The 21236-nt window shown below is 41.2% G+C and overlaps 1 protein-coding gene across 10 annotated transcripts in view; it reads right to left on the reverse strand.

The window, feature by feature from the left end:
* The window catches only part of meis2a (Meis homeobox 2a), a 145284-nt gene that overhangs the window by 42818 nt on the left and 81230 nt on the right, over nt 1-21236 (reverse strand). For all 10 annotated transcript variants that reach the window (XM_072458181.1, XM_072458173.1, XM_072458172.1 and 7 more), the window contains one exon: nt 4529-4605. In XM_072458181.1, coding sequence (XP_072314282.1) covers nt 4529-4605 — 77 coding nt within the window. The remainder of the gene's footprint in view (nt 1-4528; nt 4606-21236) is intronic.

The following is a 21236-nucleotide window of genomic DNA, read 5'->3' on the forward strand; positions in this document are numbered from 1 at the left end:
TCCCTTCTCTTGATGATACAGAAGCTAATTATGCTAGTATTAGAGTGAGGTTGTACATTTTTGCCCATTTACAATAACTATGCATCTGTAAAACATTATTAGCTTTCCATAGCAGAGATGCATGAGGCTAAATAAAGGGTAAACGTGGAAGAGAGAACAAGTAATTATTAAATTGGTACAAAGTAATAAAAGAATCTCAACATCGATTCCAATGAGTTTCATATTAAAATTGTTGAAAAATTAATAGGCCTTACTTTCCTACTTGAAGTGATCTAAAAATGATATATATGTGCAGATAAGCTAAATAAACAATTCATTTCAAAACGTGATTAAAAAGCGTTCATAGAATACAATACATTACATAACTACAGCGGACACGTTAAAGCGTTCATTCGAAATCCTGACCACTTGAATCATATCATGTGTGTCGAGATTATGAATATGTGTTATCTTTTGTGCGGTGACCACATGATCTTCCTTGTCGGCTGCTGATTACACTGTCTACTGTTATGTTAGTGGCAGACACCTGAGCTGATGCTTTTACGACGCGCACACCGACACGTGCACCCCGGCCCTCACCTCACCGCTGTAATCTTAAACAAATGTCATTACGCCCAGGACCGCTCCCCCGTACAGTTAGCGTGACGCCAGTTGTCTCGCGCGGAAACAAACAAACTACCTAATAGACAACTAATGGTGTCTGAGCACATAGGACGTGATAAAGAACAGTAAAGCCATAGGTGTACTATTAGCAGACAAATAAGCCCCGCCCACTGTCTGAGGTGGGCAGTGCAGACGGCGGACTTTACTCTTCTGCTTTTTGATTTTAACTTAAGATAGTAATATGTACCAGGACTACAAGAGGGGAAACTATTGGATTATCATGATAATAGAGTTTGCACTTTCACTTCCTAACACAAGTTTCAATGCCACAATGTAAAGTGGTTACTAAGACTGTATTTATTTAGTCTTTTAATCTCTTAGTCGAGCAAATATTTATATTTGGAGATACATACTTAGCAACCATCGAAACAAACAAGGGCCAAAACTCTTCGAATACAAAAAATTAGACAAATAAAAATAAATGAATATTGAAATTGTCCAAAAAATTGGTTCCTCCGCATGTAAACTGTCCTTGCTTTTTGAATGGACGTAGATTCATCTTTTTTCTGCCCAACTTTTCTTCACAAAGTGCTCCTTGGTTGATGTAAAACTATACTATACATTTGACCACAAGTACTATACCACTAAAGCAAGTAACAAGGAAAAAAAACACACAAAAACCCCGCAATAAGCTTCCAAAGCACAATTATACCACAGCACTTGGGTCGCAGGTAAGTGCTGAGGCCGGCCGCCAGTTGTGGTCGGAGGCAGGTTGACGGTTGATGGGGCAGGCAAATGCACCGTCCATTGACTGTGACACAGAGACCCTTGTGCCCTGGGCGAGCCGCGATTGTGCCAGTGGACAAAAGGCTGATTCAGCACATCCTTCCCCCGGGGCTGCACTGGGGAAACCGTAGACGCACGCAGGCACACCCCCTTCACCTCCCCTACCTCCTCCTGCACTCATCCTCTGCTCCTCTGCCTCGCTCCCTCCCTCCCTCGTTCGCCGCCCTATCTCCCGCTCTTTACATTTCAACGAGCTACGTGCAGCGGCATCAAAGGGAGCCGGCGAACAATGCCAGGGGAGGCCAGCCAGTCAGGAATTTGAAGAGCTCTTTTGGAGTCAATTCTGCCATGTTCCTCTGGATAATCTTAGCTAGGGCCAGTAGAGGACAAGTTAATGAACTTCCACAGCAGCAAATTCTAAATGAACAAACGGACAAGACTACTCGGGCCATCTCTCGTCAGAAATAGTTTTAGAACTCTATCCACATAGGCGCGGTAAAGGGGAGATAAATAAACCTAGCTTACCTCCGACAGGATAATGTAAGCAGTTATGATCACAATTTGAGGCAGAGATGATCTCAGACTATGATGTCACTTAACTGAGAAATTTTAAACCAAGTGTTTTTGTGAGGCTCAGAGTGAGAAGACTTAGCGTGAATGAAGCTAAATACAATTCCAGGTTTGTTTTTGGAGGAAAGGGATCACACACGATTCACAGAACTGGATAGCATTTTAGATAGTGTTTAAATCATAATTACTTGCAGAGCTTTGCATCACCTTTGTTTTAATGCTAATTATTAATGTGCTCTCTGCAAATGTTGGCACATACTTGCCGGTGGAGGTCAGCTCTTCAGGTATTTGAGGAGCTCTTCAGGGGTTTGATATAGTCTGTCCTGCGTCTTGATAATCTTATAGCCAGGATGGAACCAGTCAATGAAGGACGGATCTCTTTCATTTGATTGGCCAGAGCGCACTTCCTCTCTTGTCTTCTCTGGTGTAAAAGAGCCAATAACGCGGAATCCTGTGCCAAATGAGATGACAAGTCCCCAGAGACAGACCAGCAAGCGCCTGTGATGTCTTCATTTGAGTAAAGTGCTTTTGGCATGTTGGGCTTAATGAGGGCTGTGGTATTGCAGTGTTGTCCCGTGTACAGTAGATACATTTCTACTGAAAGAACATATTTGCGGTGGCTCGTGTGATGGGATTTATAGATTTGTCTAATATGTGAGATGAAAAGGACTTGAATTCTGAATGTTTTGTTTTGAATATTCTAGATTGAATTACTTTTTGTGCTGAGATTACGAGCAAAATGATCAATGCACAAATCTAGACTACAAACGTGCTACTCAAATGTACAATTTGAATACAATAGTGACTGGGAGCCTTAAATAGAACCCCAGCCACACTTTTAAGATAAATGAAATACAATTTTTATTTCTAATCTTGTAAAGACAGTGCATCCAAGGATTCCATGTCTTCCATAAATATTCTGTCTTTAATGCATAAGGGGTTTGTTCACATGTTCCAACACAATTCAAACCCCCACTACATCCATCTATACGGATCCCAGGTCAGACCACAATTTTATCATTAATCACCGTGACACAGGCAAGGCAAGTCAATTTTCTGCTTTGCTAGGTGAGGTTGCATGGAAAAAAAACCACAACAACAACCAGACTTGGGTGGTGGGGGCTAATCTTTAGTTGCTGTTGTAATTGAAATGCTATCCACACTGTAGGGTGCATTAAAGCCGTGATAACGCTGGTTCCTGTGGCCAATTTAAGTAGCTTGCCTTGGCTAGCAGCGAAAGCGAGGTGTGGGGGGGGGGGGTTCGGTTAGGTTAGGTGAATGTCGGTGCGAGGGAAGGCTAGAAGGGGGGGGTGAGAAAGATAAGCGAATGACAAACTCGGTTAATTCTCCAGGCATGTTTCTCATTGTGATTCGGAAAGAAAAAATTAGGTGGTGGAAAAAATGAATCACAGAATCCCAAAAAAATCAATTGACCCTCGGGTGGCTTGTCAGGCTTTGCGAGCGTGATAAACCTAAAAGCTCCGTTAATGTCGGCCTGCCTGCGCTCGACAGATAGGGCACTTTGTAAATGAACCCGCTTTGATAAATATATTAAGGGAAAAGCCGCGAATAAAAGGCTGCAGACTTGTCATTTGTAAATAGCACCCCCGCTACATGGAATTAGAATGATAAAATAGGCCCGCCATATAATTAAGTTTGTGTAAGACCTGAAATCCGTGCAAATACCTTCCTGCCATTTTGAAAGGGAGCTGTCACTTCAATTAATCTGAACATCACGACGCAGAATGTAGCGCAACTAAATTAAGCCACGGCGATAAAACCTGGGCTAGTATTTTGATAAGTAATTCCTGTATCATTTCTTTGCCTCTGTGATCATTTTATTTAATCCCACCACCCCCAGTTATGCGTTAAGCCCTGTACAAAGGGGTCTGCTGGCCAGGCCACCGAAAACCTTAATCCAACATATTGTCGCTCCTATAAAACCAAAGAGGGGGTGGCAGCCATTTTTTACGTTTTTTTGATTTCTTGATTTTGGGTTTGATGATCTTTCGCCTTTAAAAATATCCACAAAGACCATGAAGGATAACAGCGGAACATCCTCCTCTTAGCTTACATGTAATAGCATTACAAAGAGTGTCTGGTGCGGGATGGCGAAACGGTTTTGCCAGCATTAGATGTCTTGAATGAAAAATGCAGTGCTGGTGGCAGAGATAGGATGGGTGCGGGAAAAAAGGAATGTCAACATGAGCTAAAATCCAGAATTCAGAATCATGAATAGTTGTAGCTGGTCTAAAATCTAAATAAATGTAACTTGTTTTATGATATTTTCAATTAGTCACGGATGGGAAACACTTGTACATTGTTTATCTGCCAATATTTTGTACTGAAAGTTGTACATGTAATTACTAAAACCACTCTGGGCAATTAAAATCCTATGTTCAGACATTTGTTTTTATGAGTATGCAAAAATAGATCAGGTCAATAAGTGGGTCAGGGTAACAGATGGAGGGCCTGATATGAGAACTACTACTACTCACTTCTGTACTTCTGAACTCAAGTCAATTTTAACCTGTAGATATTCCTTTCAGCATGAAGTATCTTGACTCACCAGTTGTTTACTTGTAAGATGGTGAGGCCTGTGTCTTGAGCTAGCTGCTTCTTCTGCTCTTCAGAAGGATAAGGGTGCTGCGAGGAGGAGAGAAACCACACAAATGAGCTTGTTTAACATAGATTAACATAAATACATGCATCGAAGAAACAGAACCCGAGCGCACCTTCCATACACACACACACACACACGCACGCACGCACGCAAACACACACACACACACACACACGCACGCACGCACGCACGCACTCACGCACTCACGCACACACACACATACACACACACACACACACGCACGCACGCACTCACGCACACACACACACACACACACACACGCCCCGAGTCAAGTTGCTAGCCTGTGTATGCTTGTTGTTCGGTGAAACCCAAGATTGCACCCGTTGCTGACCTCCACCCAACCTTGAACATTGTAGACATTGGGAAAACCTACACGTGTCCACCCACTCAGCTGCATAGAGCTCCTATTCAGCGCTAAAGCTGTCAGAGCAGGCCAAACAGGTTCATCAAAACTGTCAACACGGATAACCCAATTGGCTTGTCCCCATTTCTGCCCACACACCTGGCATCCAGCAGAGCTACATGTGCTATTGTATGTACAGTAGACGCAAAGAGTTAAGGAGACCGTGTACAACCTTGTCTAATGTCGTGAGAATGAGTGGACACAGATGCAGCAAGACAGTATTATCTGTTCATCTACTTTCACCATGTTGATGTGTACATTAAACTGCGCTGTATCTGACAATGTTTGGTTTCGAAAACATGAGCTAGTTCATTTTAAACACCCAAACTTATTTCTCTTTCCTAACTTATTTCTGATTATTTACCGCGATGAGTTGACAAGCTTGTTTAACATTTTGGTTTGCCATCACGGTAATGCTAACAACAAATAGCATGCTAACAGCGCAAGATAAAATGCTCTATAATTATATGCAGACAAAAACAATACAATTCTATAGGGTTTTTGTATTTTTAATCATGCATTTATCGGCTAGACTGATTTTGGGCAATTTTCCCCAACATCCCAAATCCAGAGTATAGATGTTTTTAGTTTATCAACCTAAACAGACCAAAAATGGCCCTCCATGTTGTTCTTCATTTATAAAACATACTATAGCCAATGTAAGAAGAAGACGATCCTTTTAAAATGCTATTTCATGAGAACGAGTGGGCGCCGATTTGCAAGAAAACACATTTATCTCCCCTTCACCGTTTGACATGTGTCTTGTGGTGGCTTTTTCAGCTTAGCCAGAGCGATTCTTACAGACTTAAAGAAAAAACAAAGCAAGCTCGAATGAGGCGCCAAGAATTTTACCTGAAAATGTAATTCGGCAACAAGGGGGATGCAATGACACTATTTATGTCAAGTCCAATCTGGAGGAACACGGGATGATATAAATGCTAGACCTTGGGCTTGGCGCGCTCCCCCTGGGCTAGCTATGAAGCATGACAAAACAACAGTGATCGCTGGTGACAGATGTCTTTAAGGGCTAGATTAGGAGTCAGAGCGCACGCAAAGCAAATAAATGAGATGCTATGTGTTGCCATTCACCAGCGCAGACAAGAGGAGAACATTACAACCCATACAGTATATTGGGAAAACAGAAATCAGCTATATTTAGACACTGTCAAATCTTGTCAGCATTGATTGTCTTGTCAAGTTGTTACAGTTGGGTTCAAAAGCAGCCGAAATGGCACTTTTGTTCAAATGTGATTGGGGAATATTTGCATTTCAGAGAAGGATACCCAAGGTTGACGATATAAAGACACAAGCGTTCCGGTAACTTTAGAGGAGAGACAAAAATATTCTACCACAATTACTCAGTAGCGCGTGTACACAACGTCCTTTGATCAAAGTACAAAAGCTGAGATGCCAAGGCTATTGTTAGCTTTTCTCTTTGAAATTTTAAAGAAGATTGGTCAAAATGGAATCTTTTGCCAATGTAAACGTACAGGAATAATGTTAGTTCATTCACTCACTATAGAACTTACCAATAACAATGTGGACAATGCAATAACTATTACTTTTGATACTTTTGATTCCATTTTATAGTACGCTGTGAGAGGCTATTCATCCCTGAACCCGAAACAAACCTCTATAATGTCCCTAACATGTAATACACTACATATCCACGCAGCAACGCACAAATGTTTCAAAAATCAAACAACCATAAGTCGCACACGACTCAAATTAAATTGTACCTTGAAATTCTAATGTCATACTAATGAATCAGTGCGCGGGCGGGTATCAGCAGAGGCAGCCTCTCGTCTCCGCTTGTCTAGTCCCTTTTAATTAAAGGTGAGATGAAAAAAAAAAAACTGTCTGGAGGAATGTCTTCAATTAATAACAAACAAGGCTAAGATTGGACAAATAATGAGGGCCCCGGTCGGAGAAAAGGATTAATCTGATTTGTACTTGTGTATAGGGGCCCTTTTAATATGCTAAAATCATTAACAAAGGAAAGATGATAATGCACGCCTGGAAATACATTTTTTGATTGCCTGGTGCTGACATTTCCTTGGCGAGAGGAGACGCAGCCGGTTTTTTCCTTCTTTGTGCGAGTGCGCGTGCTATGCCTCTGTGCAGGAAAGTAACAACACGCATAGATCATTAGCAAGAGGCTGTAAAACTAGCCGTATAGGACAATCTGGCCATGGAAATATATCAATGAGGTTTTTATTCATGGGGAAGAAGATGCTAATGCTAACGAGAATCTCAATAGTGTGATTAAAGCTGAAGAAAGCAATAGTAAGATTAAAACTCATTGTTATTTCTGCTTCTTTCTTTAGCAGTAGATGATGTTAAAGTAGTTAAATGTGCTGAGATTTTATCCATTTCACTTTTGATTTATTAAACTGAAATGATTGAGATTGTTACTTGAATGGTTGGCTGCATTTTATTGATGATGAATATATAACAAATACAAAACATTAACTAAGCTGCGAGTTGCAAGACGAGGCAAGTGCTTCAGATTCACGAGCTAGAAAATTGTGGTTGGCCAGTGTTAGCCTGACCCGAAGCCATCCATTAAGGACAAGGCGGGGTCATCAAGATAACCTCAACCCTCATTTGGACCACAAAAAACCTCTCAGAACAGGCAAAATGTTTTTCTTTCTAAAAAAAATCAAAGCTCATTTCCCTTGCAAGATTCAATTAAATCTGCTGGTTTCAGTATTCAGTATTTTTGTGCAGTTCTCCAACTAAATACATTAAAAACCAAGTCAGAAATGAAGGTTTCAGTTTGTCCCAAAGGAGAAATGTTGTTTTTATTCAAGAGATGTAGGCAGTTTTAAAATGATTCCACACGCAGATCACTCTGAACAAGTCAAAGTCTAAAAATGCTATAAAATGTCTCATAAGGGCTTATAACAACTAACTAGTGCTTATTAACGCCTTGTAGTCAACTAAAATGTATTATGTTAGTAAATGCCTTATATGTACTTATACACAACCAACTAGTGTTTATTAAAGCAGAAGTAAGTAACATTTTTACCTTATTAAATATCTTTGTAAGTCTCTGTGATGGTTAAATATGTATTTTTCGGGGTGTTTGAAGTGTCCGTCGTCGCTGTCTCTGGGGGTGAAACCAGCTGACATCGACCCAAAGACAACTCGACTGAGAAACCCTGGCCATTTTTTTATATTCGGCAATGTCCAATGTTTTTGTATGTGTCTTACAGTAAAAAAGTCACGCTTTTGGTCTATTTTCTGACTATATGTTATTTTTACAAGGGAGCTGCAGGGGAAGCTCTATCGCAGAGTTACTTGGTATTACTTTAACGCCTTATAAATTGTTTCCTAAAGAACCCCATTTTAAAGCGTCACCGTCAAATCTACTCAAATCACAATTCTGTACCCAATCTCTGTTTTACAGTGCGCTCTCCATTATGGCCGAAGCCTGATATGTAACCGAACATGCGAGACAAATGTGGATGTGCAGTTGATGTGGTGTGGGTGGGCGGGGGGGATTGGAAATGGGACTGGGTCATTTACATTGTATTAAGGCTTCCTCAGCCTCTCAGGACGCTGCCTGGTCATCAATCGCCCACTGTCAGCCGTGTAGCGCGCTCTTGCCCGGTGATAAATACACCAGCCAGCGGCACGGCTCGTCCGGCAGCGTGGCATAATGGATGGTTTGAACAAACAAGAAAGATGTCTCATCAAGGAGAGTGGGGACGTTAAAGGGCCCCGCGCGCACAAAAGCCCTGAGTAAGGAGATTTGGTCTGACCATACAGACACCACAGTGAAAAATCCTATTGCCATCGGCTCACGGGCCCTCCAGCTCAGGCTCAGTCCCTTATTTGTGTCAGATTAGGTGTAACCCGCAGACCTCTCGATACCTGCTTACCACGCAGCTGGATATTCTTGGAAACAATGGAGAATATAGCACTGAGGAGTCTACTTCCTGTTCTACTTATAATTTAATTAGATCATTTGTTAGAGCTAGGCTTGATTGAAAACTGATTTATTCCTGTTTGGTCTATTTGTGTCAGGACTGTTTATCCTGTCTAGATTTAAGGTGTGTTCACACTTCAACACATATAAACTGGGAACAACCAGAACTAAAACCGGAACTAAACCTGGACTCAATCAGGACCAAGCCAAGTCCAAATCGGAACAAAAATTGGCTCAATTTAGGACATTTTTGTATAGTTTTCTTTCATCCTTGTTTAAACTGTATTCATGACTCTAATTACTGGTACACATGTTAAACAAGGCTAAGAATATTAGCTGGTGCAAAGGTAGGCAGCATAGATAAGGAAATCAAGCACAGAAATCCCCAAAATCTTATCTTAAAAATGAATAACATATTGATGGGATTACCACCTGATGACATCATGAAGTGGGCCCAAGTGTTTTCAGTGACACAAATATGACTTAATGTCACTTTATTATCACATTATAACTACACTGTAATCGTGCCTTACTAGACTTAATTCACGATGCACAAATAGTTTATTAAGAAGAGGTTAATTCGTAATAAACAGCTCATTTTTCTGTTTTATGACGCACGTCTTTGTTCAAAGCACAACTTCAGATATATTTCAAGTAACATGATATCATTGCTAACAGCTCGCAAAACTTCACATGGCATTGACCCTTTACATGTATACAAAAGCCCAGCTCCACACACCTGTACGCCCCCTTTGCCTCTCCGGTTACTCGCCTTTTGTCGACCCGCTCGGTAGCACACACACCACACGTTTATGGCTGTCACTCGGGCCACCCACACTTTATGTCGTGGCTGTAGCTCAGAACTTCCACTATACGGAGCGACAAAACGCAAGAAAGCAAGCGAGAAAGCGAGAAAGCCAGGGCGTGGACAGCAGCCCCAGCACACATGCATTTGTCATGGGCTTAGCGGTTACACGGCGTCGGTGGCTATGAAATCTGAGAATGGCTATTTAGACCTCTGAGTGACCTCTTCATGTTAATTGCTGCGGTTGGAAAATGCCAGTAAATCAACAGCTAAAAGTGCACTGCAAAAGAAAAAAGGAATGTTAGTTAGAATGACGTCAAAATATCAATCTTGTTTCGAGTTGTTTTGACAAGTTGAGATCGATTGAGAGAGTGTGCCTTGATCATCTTATTTCAGGGACGAATTATGTTAAATCTACGTAATCATTTTCAACCAGCTGGCGTAAAAACACAAAACAAAATAATTCATCTCTACAAACTAAGAATTATTAGTCACCAACTTGACAAAACGACTCAATTAAATGCAAACTTTAAAATTAAATCATTGAATAGTCAACACTAATATAATTTATATTGTAACTTAAGCTTTTAAAATGCATTTATAACTAGATACAAGTAAAATATATGCTTTCAAATACAGAATATTTATTAAAAAAAGTGTATAATTTATTTTAAAAAATCCTCAAGCATGTCATGTTTTTGTCATTCTGATTTATTAATGCCACTTTCTTTATGACTAATCAACTTTTTAGTGCCTGTATTGAATAGATAGTGATCAGCAATTATTATTTATCAAAGACTATTTTATTAGTGGATTAGTCTCAATATTCTGACTAATTGTTGCAAGATTGTATTCAAATTTCAAGGCAAATCAAGATTGTTATTTTGACATAATTTAACTCATGTATACTATCTTTTTGAGTAATAATATTCAAATGAAACGTTGGTAATGGGCGGTGGTGCGTCTCTGCCTCAGGAGACAGCCGGGACATGTCTGTTAAATGGATGAAACCCAAACACGAGCAGGATCAAAGATGTTATTGATAATTCTCTCCCGCCCGGCGCTCGGACGCTCGATACGGTCAGCTACAAACACCAAGGCCAATATCCTTAAAAGAGGACTGACCGCAAAGCATAAAAACAGACAGTCTATAAATGATTACAGGCGCAGATGAGCAACTTAGGTTTACTGCAGCTCGCAAACGGAAGCAGCTCAGTTAATCACGCTAAAACCTGTTAACGGCCCAAGTGTGGATCGTGAAAAATAAATAAAGCCATATTTCAAATTTTCAGCAACAACACAAACTTGCAATACATTGACTCGCAGATCCTGTACTATACTATATAATTTACTATTTATTTATCCAAAAGGAGGAAAAAGGATCAAAAAGAAAATTATATGATGAATTTTCTTTTTTTTGTTATTTACTTTAAATGTTGTCGATGAATTTAATGAAATTATAAATACATTTCTTTTGGCAAAAGATTATTTTTGAAGACTTTTTAAACCCTGATATTCTATTATATTTGCATAATAGAATCATATTTTTTATGATTTATATTATATTTATTTATATTTATATATTTTTTCAAGTTTTGTTTTCGTTTTTACTTGAATCTTTGGTCTCGCCGGATGATCAGTTTTATACAACCTCAACCCACAAATCAAGAAGTGATTTTTAAATACTCTTTGCAGCTGACATTTTGAACTTGTGTTGACAATCGATGGGCCCCATTTGAAGTATATTGTGACTGTTGCCTTGAAACATAACGACAAACACGCGGACAGGCGGCTCCCATTCTGTCACTCAACCTACATAAGCTTTACCTACAGGTCAACTGCCAGCGAAATGACGTCTTCCATATTGTTCCGTATGCAATGTTGTCTTTGGTTACCTTGGTGAATGTTTTTCATTCATGCATATGTAAGCTATAGAAACTAGAAATGTAGTTCAGATTGCCCTTATTGTAAAACATCAATCTGTTAGCATCACAATAGCCATGCTGCTAATGTGTCTTTTCTATACATATATAGCATCTTGTTGACAATATATTTAGCATCTTGTCGACAATATAGTTAGTATCCTGTCGAGAATATTGTTAGCATTATGTTTATGATATAGTTAGCATCTTGTCGACAATTATAGTTAGCATCTTGTCAACGATATAGTTAGCATCTTGTCAATGATATATTTAGCATCTTGTCGATAATTATAGTTAGCATCTTGTCAACGATATGGTTAGCATCTTGTCAAGAATATTGTTGGCATTATGTTTACGATATAGTTAGCATCCCGTCGATAATATAGTTAGCATCATGTCCACAGCATATATGAATATTTTTAAATGAAATATCACTCCAAAGAGTATTAAAAATACACGCTAAAAGCCTAACATGTTCAAACTCCCGTCTTGTTACTTGCCCACGATACAACAAGCGTATCCACTCTCTCTCTTTTCACACATGGCCTCATTCGCCATCCAGCGCACTATATTTCACATTCATACTCTCCTGACACCTATTTGCTGCCGTCGACAAATCCCGCAGCCCGATCATTATCCAGGCTATCCCGTATGACTCCGCCCTCCCCTCCTCCCCCCACCCCCGCCTAACCCGCGCTGCCCCTCTCGTACCGAGCCGCTGGTGGACCTCCGTTGATGGATGACATCATCAGTGCGAGACGTGAGTTATGAGACTGGGTCGAGAGGTTGCGGCGGCTTGCAAACCTATTCCATGCTAATGACTCCCAGGAAATCGTAGGGCACATCGACTGTTTACCCCCCTGGTTGCCATGGCGATGTCCATGGCCTCGGTCATTGACAGTATTTATTAAGCTTATCGATTTTGGTTTATTACACACCTTTCATCTTCTTATTATCAATATTTTAGTATTTTTTGTTGTTGATCACTTTATTCAATATGCCTCACCGTGATGAAGCAGTTTCCATAGTGATTTGGATGGCTTTTACGCCCGATGCACTTCCGATTGCGTCTTGCCCAGGGGTACAAAAACTTTGAATGACTTGAACTGCTAATCTTCTGGTGGGTTGTTGGATGCTTAATTCACTGTTACTTGTATAACAACGCTGAACTCACTGCACCACTGCCACCCCAATCCGCATTTCCAATCACGATATTTTTCCAAGTTTGTTTGTGTCAAAATATTGGCACGGTTGATTGTCTTTTTTGTTGTCACTTTCCGTCAATGTTGTCAACCTTCCAATTGATTCGCCGTCTTATCTGTTCTTAATCAAAGTGACTGAAGCATAATAACAGCACTGACTGTCAAAAATGGAATCGCAATCAAATATAGAAGGTGACATGTTCATATGGAATCTGCACGGAGCGCGGCAGAGATTGGCACATTTTAAATATCAACTCGGAGCTGCTAATAACGTGCCAATTGGCGGCCGGGACGAGCGACAATGGGAGTGAATGCGTATCGGCGCTATACGGCGAGATCAAACGGATACGGTAAGTTACTGTAGTCGGGCCCGATCCATCAAAAGTGTTTACGACGCACAGTGGCATTTTGGGAACACGTTTTCTGACAGACGGCGATGCACGAGTAATTAATAGAAAACGTCACGTCGACTGACAACTGACAATTAAAGACAGAGAAGAAGATGTTAAAAGATTGTGAAAATGGCAGGGAGTTATGTAAGCAATATTGTGAACAGGAGTCTAGCCAGCGCTTTCTTACAATTTACTGCTTTTCTTTAGATTTAACAGTAAAGTTGTTGCATTAGCTCAATATCATAAAATTGGACAAAACAAGAGCCAGTTTTGAACACTGCAAATACACCACAGTTTTTACATGCCAAGTCTCAAAGTACAAATTAATACAGCTTTTTCTTTTTTCCAGCGCTGGCCTGATCTCTCCTCCAACCTTCTGCTTCCTGACAACAGTTTGCAAACACTCAAGAATGCCACATGCCCCCCCTTCCTCTTCTTTCCCTCCCTCTCCACCCGCATACAATCATTCAGATACGGCAATACAACTTATAAACAGAACTCCCGTGGCGGCGGGCCTTTCAACTCCAGCCACATGCCGACCGCTGATAACAGAAAAAGAAAGTACAACCCCACTTCCATCCCGAGTCTCTACATACGAGCCGTTCCTTGCACTCCGGTTCTCAATGGACAATAAAAAAGTGATTACTGCTCATATGAGACCTTCTATTTCAGCTCAGGGCAGCAGAAAATGACCCTTTAAGTTAATCTGTGTGGCTCTTGTAAGCGGTTGGCTAGTAGGTTAGCATCTGTATCACTGGCGATGTTAGTTCTTTGACCTCACTTGTAACAGTCGCTGGCACAGATCCTCAATTCTACCTTCTGAAGACGAGCCTGGAGCGGCCTGTTCGTTCTACAAATATTCATTTATGACTATTATTTGCCAGTTTGTACGCAGAGAGGTTTGAACTGGTGGTCTGATAGTTTGAGGGCATGGGCTTAACCCACTGCACTACAACCAACCTCAATCCACTCGTTAATTTAAATCAGTTATAGCGCAGTTCAGTTGATTAGTTTTGTGGTATTATCATATTTCTGGTGCTACTTTACAATAAGACTTAAAGCATGAATGAACTCTCAATTCATAAGGAAAAAAATAGTAGTAAAGCATGTTTTAGGCTTAGAAACGACATAATTAAGAGGTTAGGGTTAGGAGAGAGGGTTAGGGTATTCATTAACTGATTACTTGCCTAAATCATTCTTAATAACCTTGTTTCTCTATCAAGGCTATTAAAGTGTAGTTATTACAAAGTGTTGCCTTTTTTCTTTGCGGCATCTGCGTTGTCAACAATTTCCTTTTTCAATTTAATTCGATTGAAATCTTCTTTTTAATCAACACGACCGAAGCATCACAACATTGAGGGTCCAAAAATGAATTAATCCGCAGTCAAATATCGGATTGACATTTTAATATGAAAGCAAATGGAACAAAGGACCCCTTAAGTACGTCTACACTTGGAGCTGCTGGGCTAGTGGGAACACATCTGTATTGCTAGCACCGTTGCCTATTTCCTTGTATCTAATGCCCCCGCCCCCCTCTGCCACAATCTCTGGCACGGATCCTGAGTTCTGCTGTCTGGAGGCCGGCCAGCAGAAGCCTGTTTGCTCTACACCCATTAATTTATGTTCATTGGAGATGGTGCAAGGTTGCAAGAAGACTGCACTTGCTCCGTTGCCAATCCAGGGAGCAGGGGGAGTGGATGAAGCCAGAGGGTTAGGCTGAGTAAAAGGAACCCTAGAGGGATATGCGAGATGCGGGATCCTGATTGTACCGATGCTCCGTGAGGCTAAATAGCAATCACTCCCACACAATCCCAATGCACCTCCAGACTAAGCGCATCGACCTGCGTAGGGAGAAGCATGTTTGAGGGGAACGCTTCCAAATTCTATTCATGCATAATGGAAGGATAACAGATCACTTTTATCCAATAAAGAGTGAGAAATTTGTCGGGTTGTTGCTGATTTACAGTAAAATCCCTGCGTGGAATGAATTACTGTAAAATGAGAGCTACTGTTAGTGGCTGTATAGATGGAAAACGGGTCGCAACAGGGGAAGGGCAGAAAGTAAAGCCAATAAGACAAATGTCTTGTTATGTTTGCTGAAACTGCTTCATCTCTAAATTGGAAGGCACATTATAAACTATCTGCAGTACAATGTTGGAATGCTATGCTAACGTTAAGCTCCAGATTTTGTGCCTATGTAGTTATTATAGGCTACATAATTATTAGAGATGAATCTGTAGGAAAAAATTAAATATCAACTCCTTTGATACCTACCTACTTTTTATACACGTAAGGCAGTGACATTTACTTTATTTATTATTCGTTTAACTTAAGTGTTTTGATGAAGTATCTATTATGTGGTGTTTGTCTCTGTAATTTCAGAAATAAAACATTTGCTATAGATCATGTTCCAGCCAGGTACTCCTGACCCTGGCCATTGCTCCGTGGTCGGCAGCTCTTCCTGACAGGTTGCCATAACAGCATCGAAGGAAGGGTCAATTTCATAAACAACTTTCTCTTAAATAAACATGACCACGTTTCTTGTACCACATTGCTAACCTACAACAAGATCTTGCTTTGCTTTTCATATCCCAGCCACCCTCTCCTCTCGTCCCCCTCTTTTTCAAAGTTTCCGCTCCAGCTTGAAGCCAGGTCCTAGAGGGCATACAAGAATTTGGCCTGCTTTTCCAACCAGTCTGCCCGCCGCTTTGTTGTGGTAACAGGCTGCTCACTGAGGGGCACCGCGATCTGTTCTCGTCTGATGTTAGCACAGCCGCACTATATAGCTAACTAAAGCAATTCCAGAAACGTTCGCAATAGTGTTTTGTTTATTTGTGTGGTAATTATGAAACTGGCAAAATGCAATGGATTTATTAAGCCATACAAATTCAAATAAAACCACAATTTGAATGCAGCTTTCTCAATGAATACTAGAAGATAAAACTTGTTGGTGTAAACATGACATGAAATACAGTTTTTGCGCCTTGTTCCAGGAGAGTTAGTTGGCATTTCTTCATTGTTTGTGCTTTGCTGTAAACTGTATTGTTCTTGTATTGTAATTGTTCCCCGTTCTCCAGATCTCGAGCAATAGGATTACGATCACGATGGAAGAAACTGGAGGATGAAACCCACCAAGTCACGGCGACAACATCCAAACCCAAAGACAAACCTGAGACCATTGTGCGGTGAGTCAAGCTATAGCTTTTCCACACTGCCACCATAAGTAAATGCACATAAATTGACCTCTTGATGCTTTTTCCAGTGATTTTTTACATTATTTCTCCTCTGTCAAGACAAAACAAACACCCAAACCCTTTGGCCACAGCCATCAACCCTTTTCCCAGAACAAACAAGACAAGCCCCCCAGGTTAGCAATGTCAAATATGGACGCTACGACAAGGCATTTGTAACATCATTTTTTTTTTCTAGGTTAAGGTCAGGATTCAAAGGCAAACACGGAGTGAGGAACATTTGTCCATTACAGTCCGAGGCAGGAACACCCCCCTCCCCCGCCATCAAACAGCTGCGGGGGACATTTCCTGTTTGCTAATGATGCTAAATGTGCACAAGCCGACCATGTCAAATTTTCACTCCCTCCGAACGGACAGCTGGGGAGGAGAGGTTTCCCAACACTGTCCGCCATTATCTGGTCTTCCTTTTCCTTTGCTAGTCGTTGAGATCTTCTAGGTATGTGACGACGCTGCTTATTTTCCACGGGAGGAGAACTCAGAACTTGATGGATGAATTAGCATGTAGCATGTGGACTGTAGTTGATCCAAACTCCAACACAGATAATGATTTTATTTTTAATTGTAGGTGTAGACCTTTTTTGTTTCAATGGAATACATGTCATTTGAGTGGAAAAAGGAGGTAAAGTCTATCACCAAAGAGGGACCGACTTGGATGGGAATCAAAGCGACATCTTTTTGGTTCATAGGTGAATTCTTTAACGACAATGCAGTAGAAAGTTCAAGTTTTTACAGTTTGTGCTTTCAAACTATATCTTCTTTATCACAATGAAACATATTTACAATCAAACTTTTCACTCGTACCTTCTTTCTGAACTTCAATGGAACACAGGTAGTCAGACCGCGAGCATTTCAGCACAAATATGCCGGAATCTCTTTCTGCCAAACAGGCTCGACAGACATTTCAGACCAAGCCAGCGAGGTCTTTCTTCCAAGATCACAAGAACTGCGACCGAACAAAGCTCTCCAGGCCTCAATCACTCATCAGAAGTCATCTACCTGTTGTGTCTCCCTATCTCCTCTCTACTCAATAGCCTTTCAGAAATGCACAATCTCGAAGCATTCCTTTCATCTTTCAGGGCGTATAACTTGGAGGAGATATGTGCTGTCACCGCTCGACACCCAAGGGCGACTGGCTGCACAGACGGTGTGGACTGACGAACCGCCCTGGGCATCTTTCACTTTCTCAACACTCCTATCCCATCACTGACAAAAGGAAGATCTAAATCTTGATTTGACTCATTTGGAGGATTGGATTGAGAATTCTAATATTTTTGGTTATTCTTAAAATTCAAGTCAAGTTTAATATGAAATTAGATGGAAGTCAGAGTACTTACTTAGGTAGGGTATGTATTTAACTGTAAGCTAAATTCAAGTTAAAAAGAAATAAATAATTTACTTGTTAAGCAGTAAAATGTCAAACATAAGTACCTGAAAGTCTTAAAATCCAACTTTAAGTGCATATTTTGCGCCGGTGCTCTTGTTAGCTGCTCTTAGGCCCGATCCTGCCCCTAGGCCAAGGATACGACCTCTGACCCCGGCTGGCCCTTGCTGCAGCGCTCTGGTTTGTTACAGGGGCTTTATGCACTGACAAAGCAGGCAGGAAGCTGGCAGCCACCCAGCAGCCCCACGGGAGGATGACCATCAGCGGGCTCAGCTTACCGCGCATTACAGGACGAAGCATAGGAGCATGTGTGCACCGCTTGTCCTTGGCTTTCGGACGGGTTTCTGCTACAGACGGGCATTTCTTTCAACCAGTGATGTCACAATGTCATTTAAACATGGTGAAAAGATGGTGATTTACATTTTTCTTTGTCCTTGTGACACCTGTACTCTCAAATAACTGTAACAATCCATACACTTTTCCTTCACCCTTAATAGCAACAAACACAACAACACATCATTTCAAGTTAGCGTAGCATGGTAATCAAATTCATTGTTCAATATGATGGGACTCCCTAACTATTCAGCCTCCTTTGCATTAGGCTACTGTACACCAAACCCTACACATATTGCCCCCCGTCCTGTCCACTGGCCTTCACACACCACCACGAAGCTAAGCACTAGCAAATCAGCGCTTTGCCTGACCTTTATTTTTCATGCAGATGGATTTTTACCTCTCTACCCAACTAATGACACCACCACGCGAAAACCCCGCCAGCTAGAAACGTCCCTGTCTCAAAGCTAACCCGATCAGCTACGCATGTTAGCGACAATCAGGCAGTGGTCCAGCTAGGGGACTCTGGGGAGCACAGCACACTTCTCTCCTGTCTCCTGTCTCCTATCTCCTTCCCTCCCCGCAGCCTTGTTCATCAGCGCGGCACTCGCTTGGGCCAGTCCATAAAAGTCAGGTAATTCATACTTCATTTATACACTGTGCCATTAATAAAGCTGATGAACTTTTACGCCTTAAATCTAATGGGCCATTTTCCGGTGTCTGCCGGAGCTCACTGCCTCATGTCTGACTCTCCTCTCGCTTCTGTGTCTTCAGGTTAAACATGGTACGAGTCAGCGTTAGAAAAGCTGATACAATACGTGCGTACATGCAAGAATGGAAATGGAAAAAGGAATTTTGATAACACATGATAATAATAATAATAAATATAGCCGCAAGCGGCAATGATCGGCCCTCGCTACGCCGCCGCCACGCCGCAAGAGGAGGGGGCGCTAACGCGCCCCAATTGTCCTTTTATTACGCCTACTGCTGAATCTGTGACGCTGTCACATCTTCTCCCCTTTGTTTTACCATCAAAAAGCAATTTTATTTTGAATTCTTGGCAAAATGTGCGGCACAGACACCGTGACTCTTTGAATAAAAATGTGAACTTTTGATGGTCCACCCCTGAAGATGAGTCTCACCAAATTTCAGGTTAATAGGGCTGACGCCCTAAGAGGAGTTTGTGAAAGTCTAAAGTGTAAACATGTTCTGGCGATTTCCCCATTGGAATAACATGGAAGGTTTTGGTCATCGTTACGGCAACGCCATAACAATTATGACATGGGTCTCATTGACTTTTTTGATGGGGATTCTAAAATTGAGTTGTGTGTCAAATTTCATATAATTTCGCAAAACTAAACATTTAAGATAAGATAAGATAAGATATTCCTTTATTGTCCCACATGGGGAAATTTCATTGGTGCAACGCAGGTAGATACAGAGGTAGATACAGAAGAACAGATCACTTATAGGAAGTCTGAAAAACACTTTCAGTAGAAGATCTCCTATAAACAAAAACTCCCATAGACAAATAAATAAATAAATACCATTTAATAAATACCATTTAACCTCCATATAAAATCTGTAGGGGGCGCTGTGGCTCCAAATTAATTTATTTCACTTCAAGTAGGTTTAGGGCAAAGAGTTTAACAACTGATTCTAATTTGACGCAATTCGGACTTTATCTGCGCAAACGGCAGAAATGTAAAATTTGGGAGATTTCTGAAATTCTTGCTACAGTTTGCGGCTTCGCCGCACAGAGACCGTGACAGGTATCAATGTAATTTGGATAACTTTTGATGTCCCACTCCTCAGTAGCATTTTCACCAAATTTCAGCTTTTTAGGGCCAAGCCCCTGGGAGGAGTTCGTAAAAGTACGACGTTTGGAAAAACGAAGTCATGTTTAGCCATTTTTGAAGCAATATGGCCGACATTTGGTTGGGCGGACGGCGTTGCCGTAATAATATTTTTTACTTCTCTTGTCACCATCTACCTCTGCGCCAAATTTCATGATTCTACGATCAGATTTTTTTTGGGTCATTTCCCATCTCTCAATGCATTTTTGGTACATTTGGGGGCGCTGACGGGCCAATTTTTTTTTATTTTAGAAAAGGGAAATAGCCAGAATGTAGAGAGGCACGATTTTTAGAGGTGTGCAAATTTTTGTGACTTTTCGTCAATGTTCACTGGGTGAAAAATAGGGGGGTTGGTCCCGAGAAGAAAGAAAGAAAGAAGAAAGAATTAAAGCCGCAAGCGGCATCCAACGGCCCTCGCGGGCCGCCGGCCTTCCGACTCTGCGCTTTCGACTTGATAAAGATGGCGCCCTTATTGTGTTGAATTAAAAAAGAACTTGACAGACGGCGACACATTGGACATGGCCAATCCAGTGCAAATGAACACAAGTGTCAGTCAAATTTGCTGCGCCGCCGCACAGAGACCGTGGCACTTGGAATATAAATATGGATAACTTTTGATGCCGCGCTTGTGTAGATGATATTTCCCAAAGTAAAGCTTGATTGAGCTATTGCCCACGGAGGAGTTTGTTAAAGTGTGAAGCGTAAATTTGAACATTTCAAAGATTTGGCGTTTTCCCATTTGTCACAGTATATTTGCAGCTCTACGGCACAGAGACCGTACCACTTAAAATCAAAATATGGATAACTTTTGATGCCCCGTTTGTGTAGATGATTTTCCCCAAATATGAGTTTGATCGGACAATCGCCCTGGGAGGAGTTCATTAAAGTGTGAAGCATAAAAATGTGGTCATTTTAGAGATTTCGCGGTTTTCCCATTTCTGACATATATTTGCGGGTCCGCCACACAGAGACTGTAGCACTTAGAATCAAAATATGGATAAGTTTTGATGCCCCGCTTGTGTAGATGATATTCTCCAAATATGAACTTGATTGGGCTATCGCCCTAGGAGGAGTTTGTTAAAGTGTGAAGCGTAAAAATGTGGTGATTTGAGCGATTCTGCGTTTTTACCATAAGGATAACATGGGATGTTTCT

Source organism: Eucyclogobius newberryi, unplaced genomic scaffold (assembly GCF_026437365.1).
Source record: "Eucyclogobius newberryi isolate DKJ021-1_F unplaced genomic scaffold, fEucNew1.0.hap1 SCAF_21, whole genome shotgun sequence".
Lineage (NCBI taxonomy): Eukaryota > Metazoa > Chordata > Actinopteri > Gobiiformes > Gobiidae > Eucyclogobius > Eucyclogobius newberryi.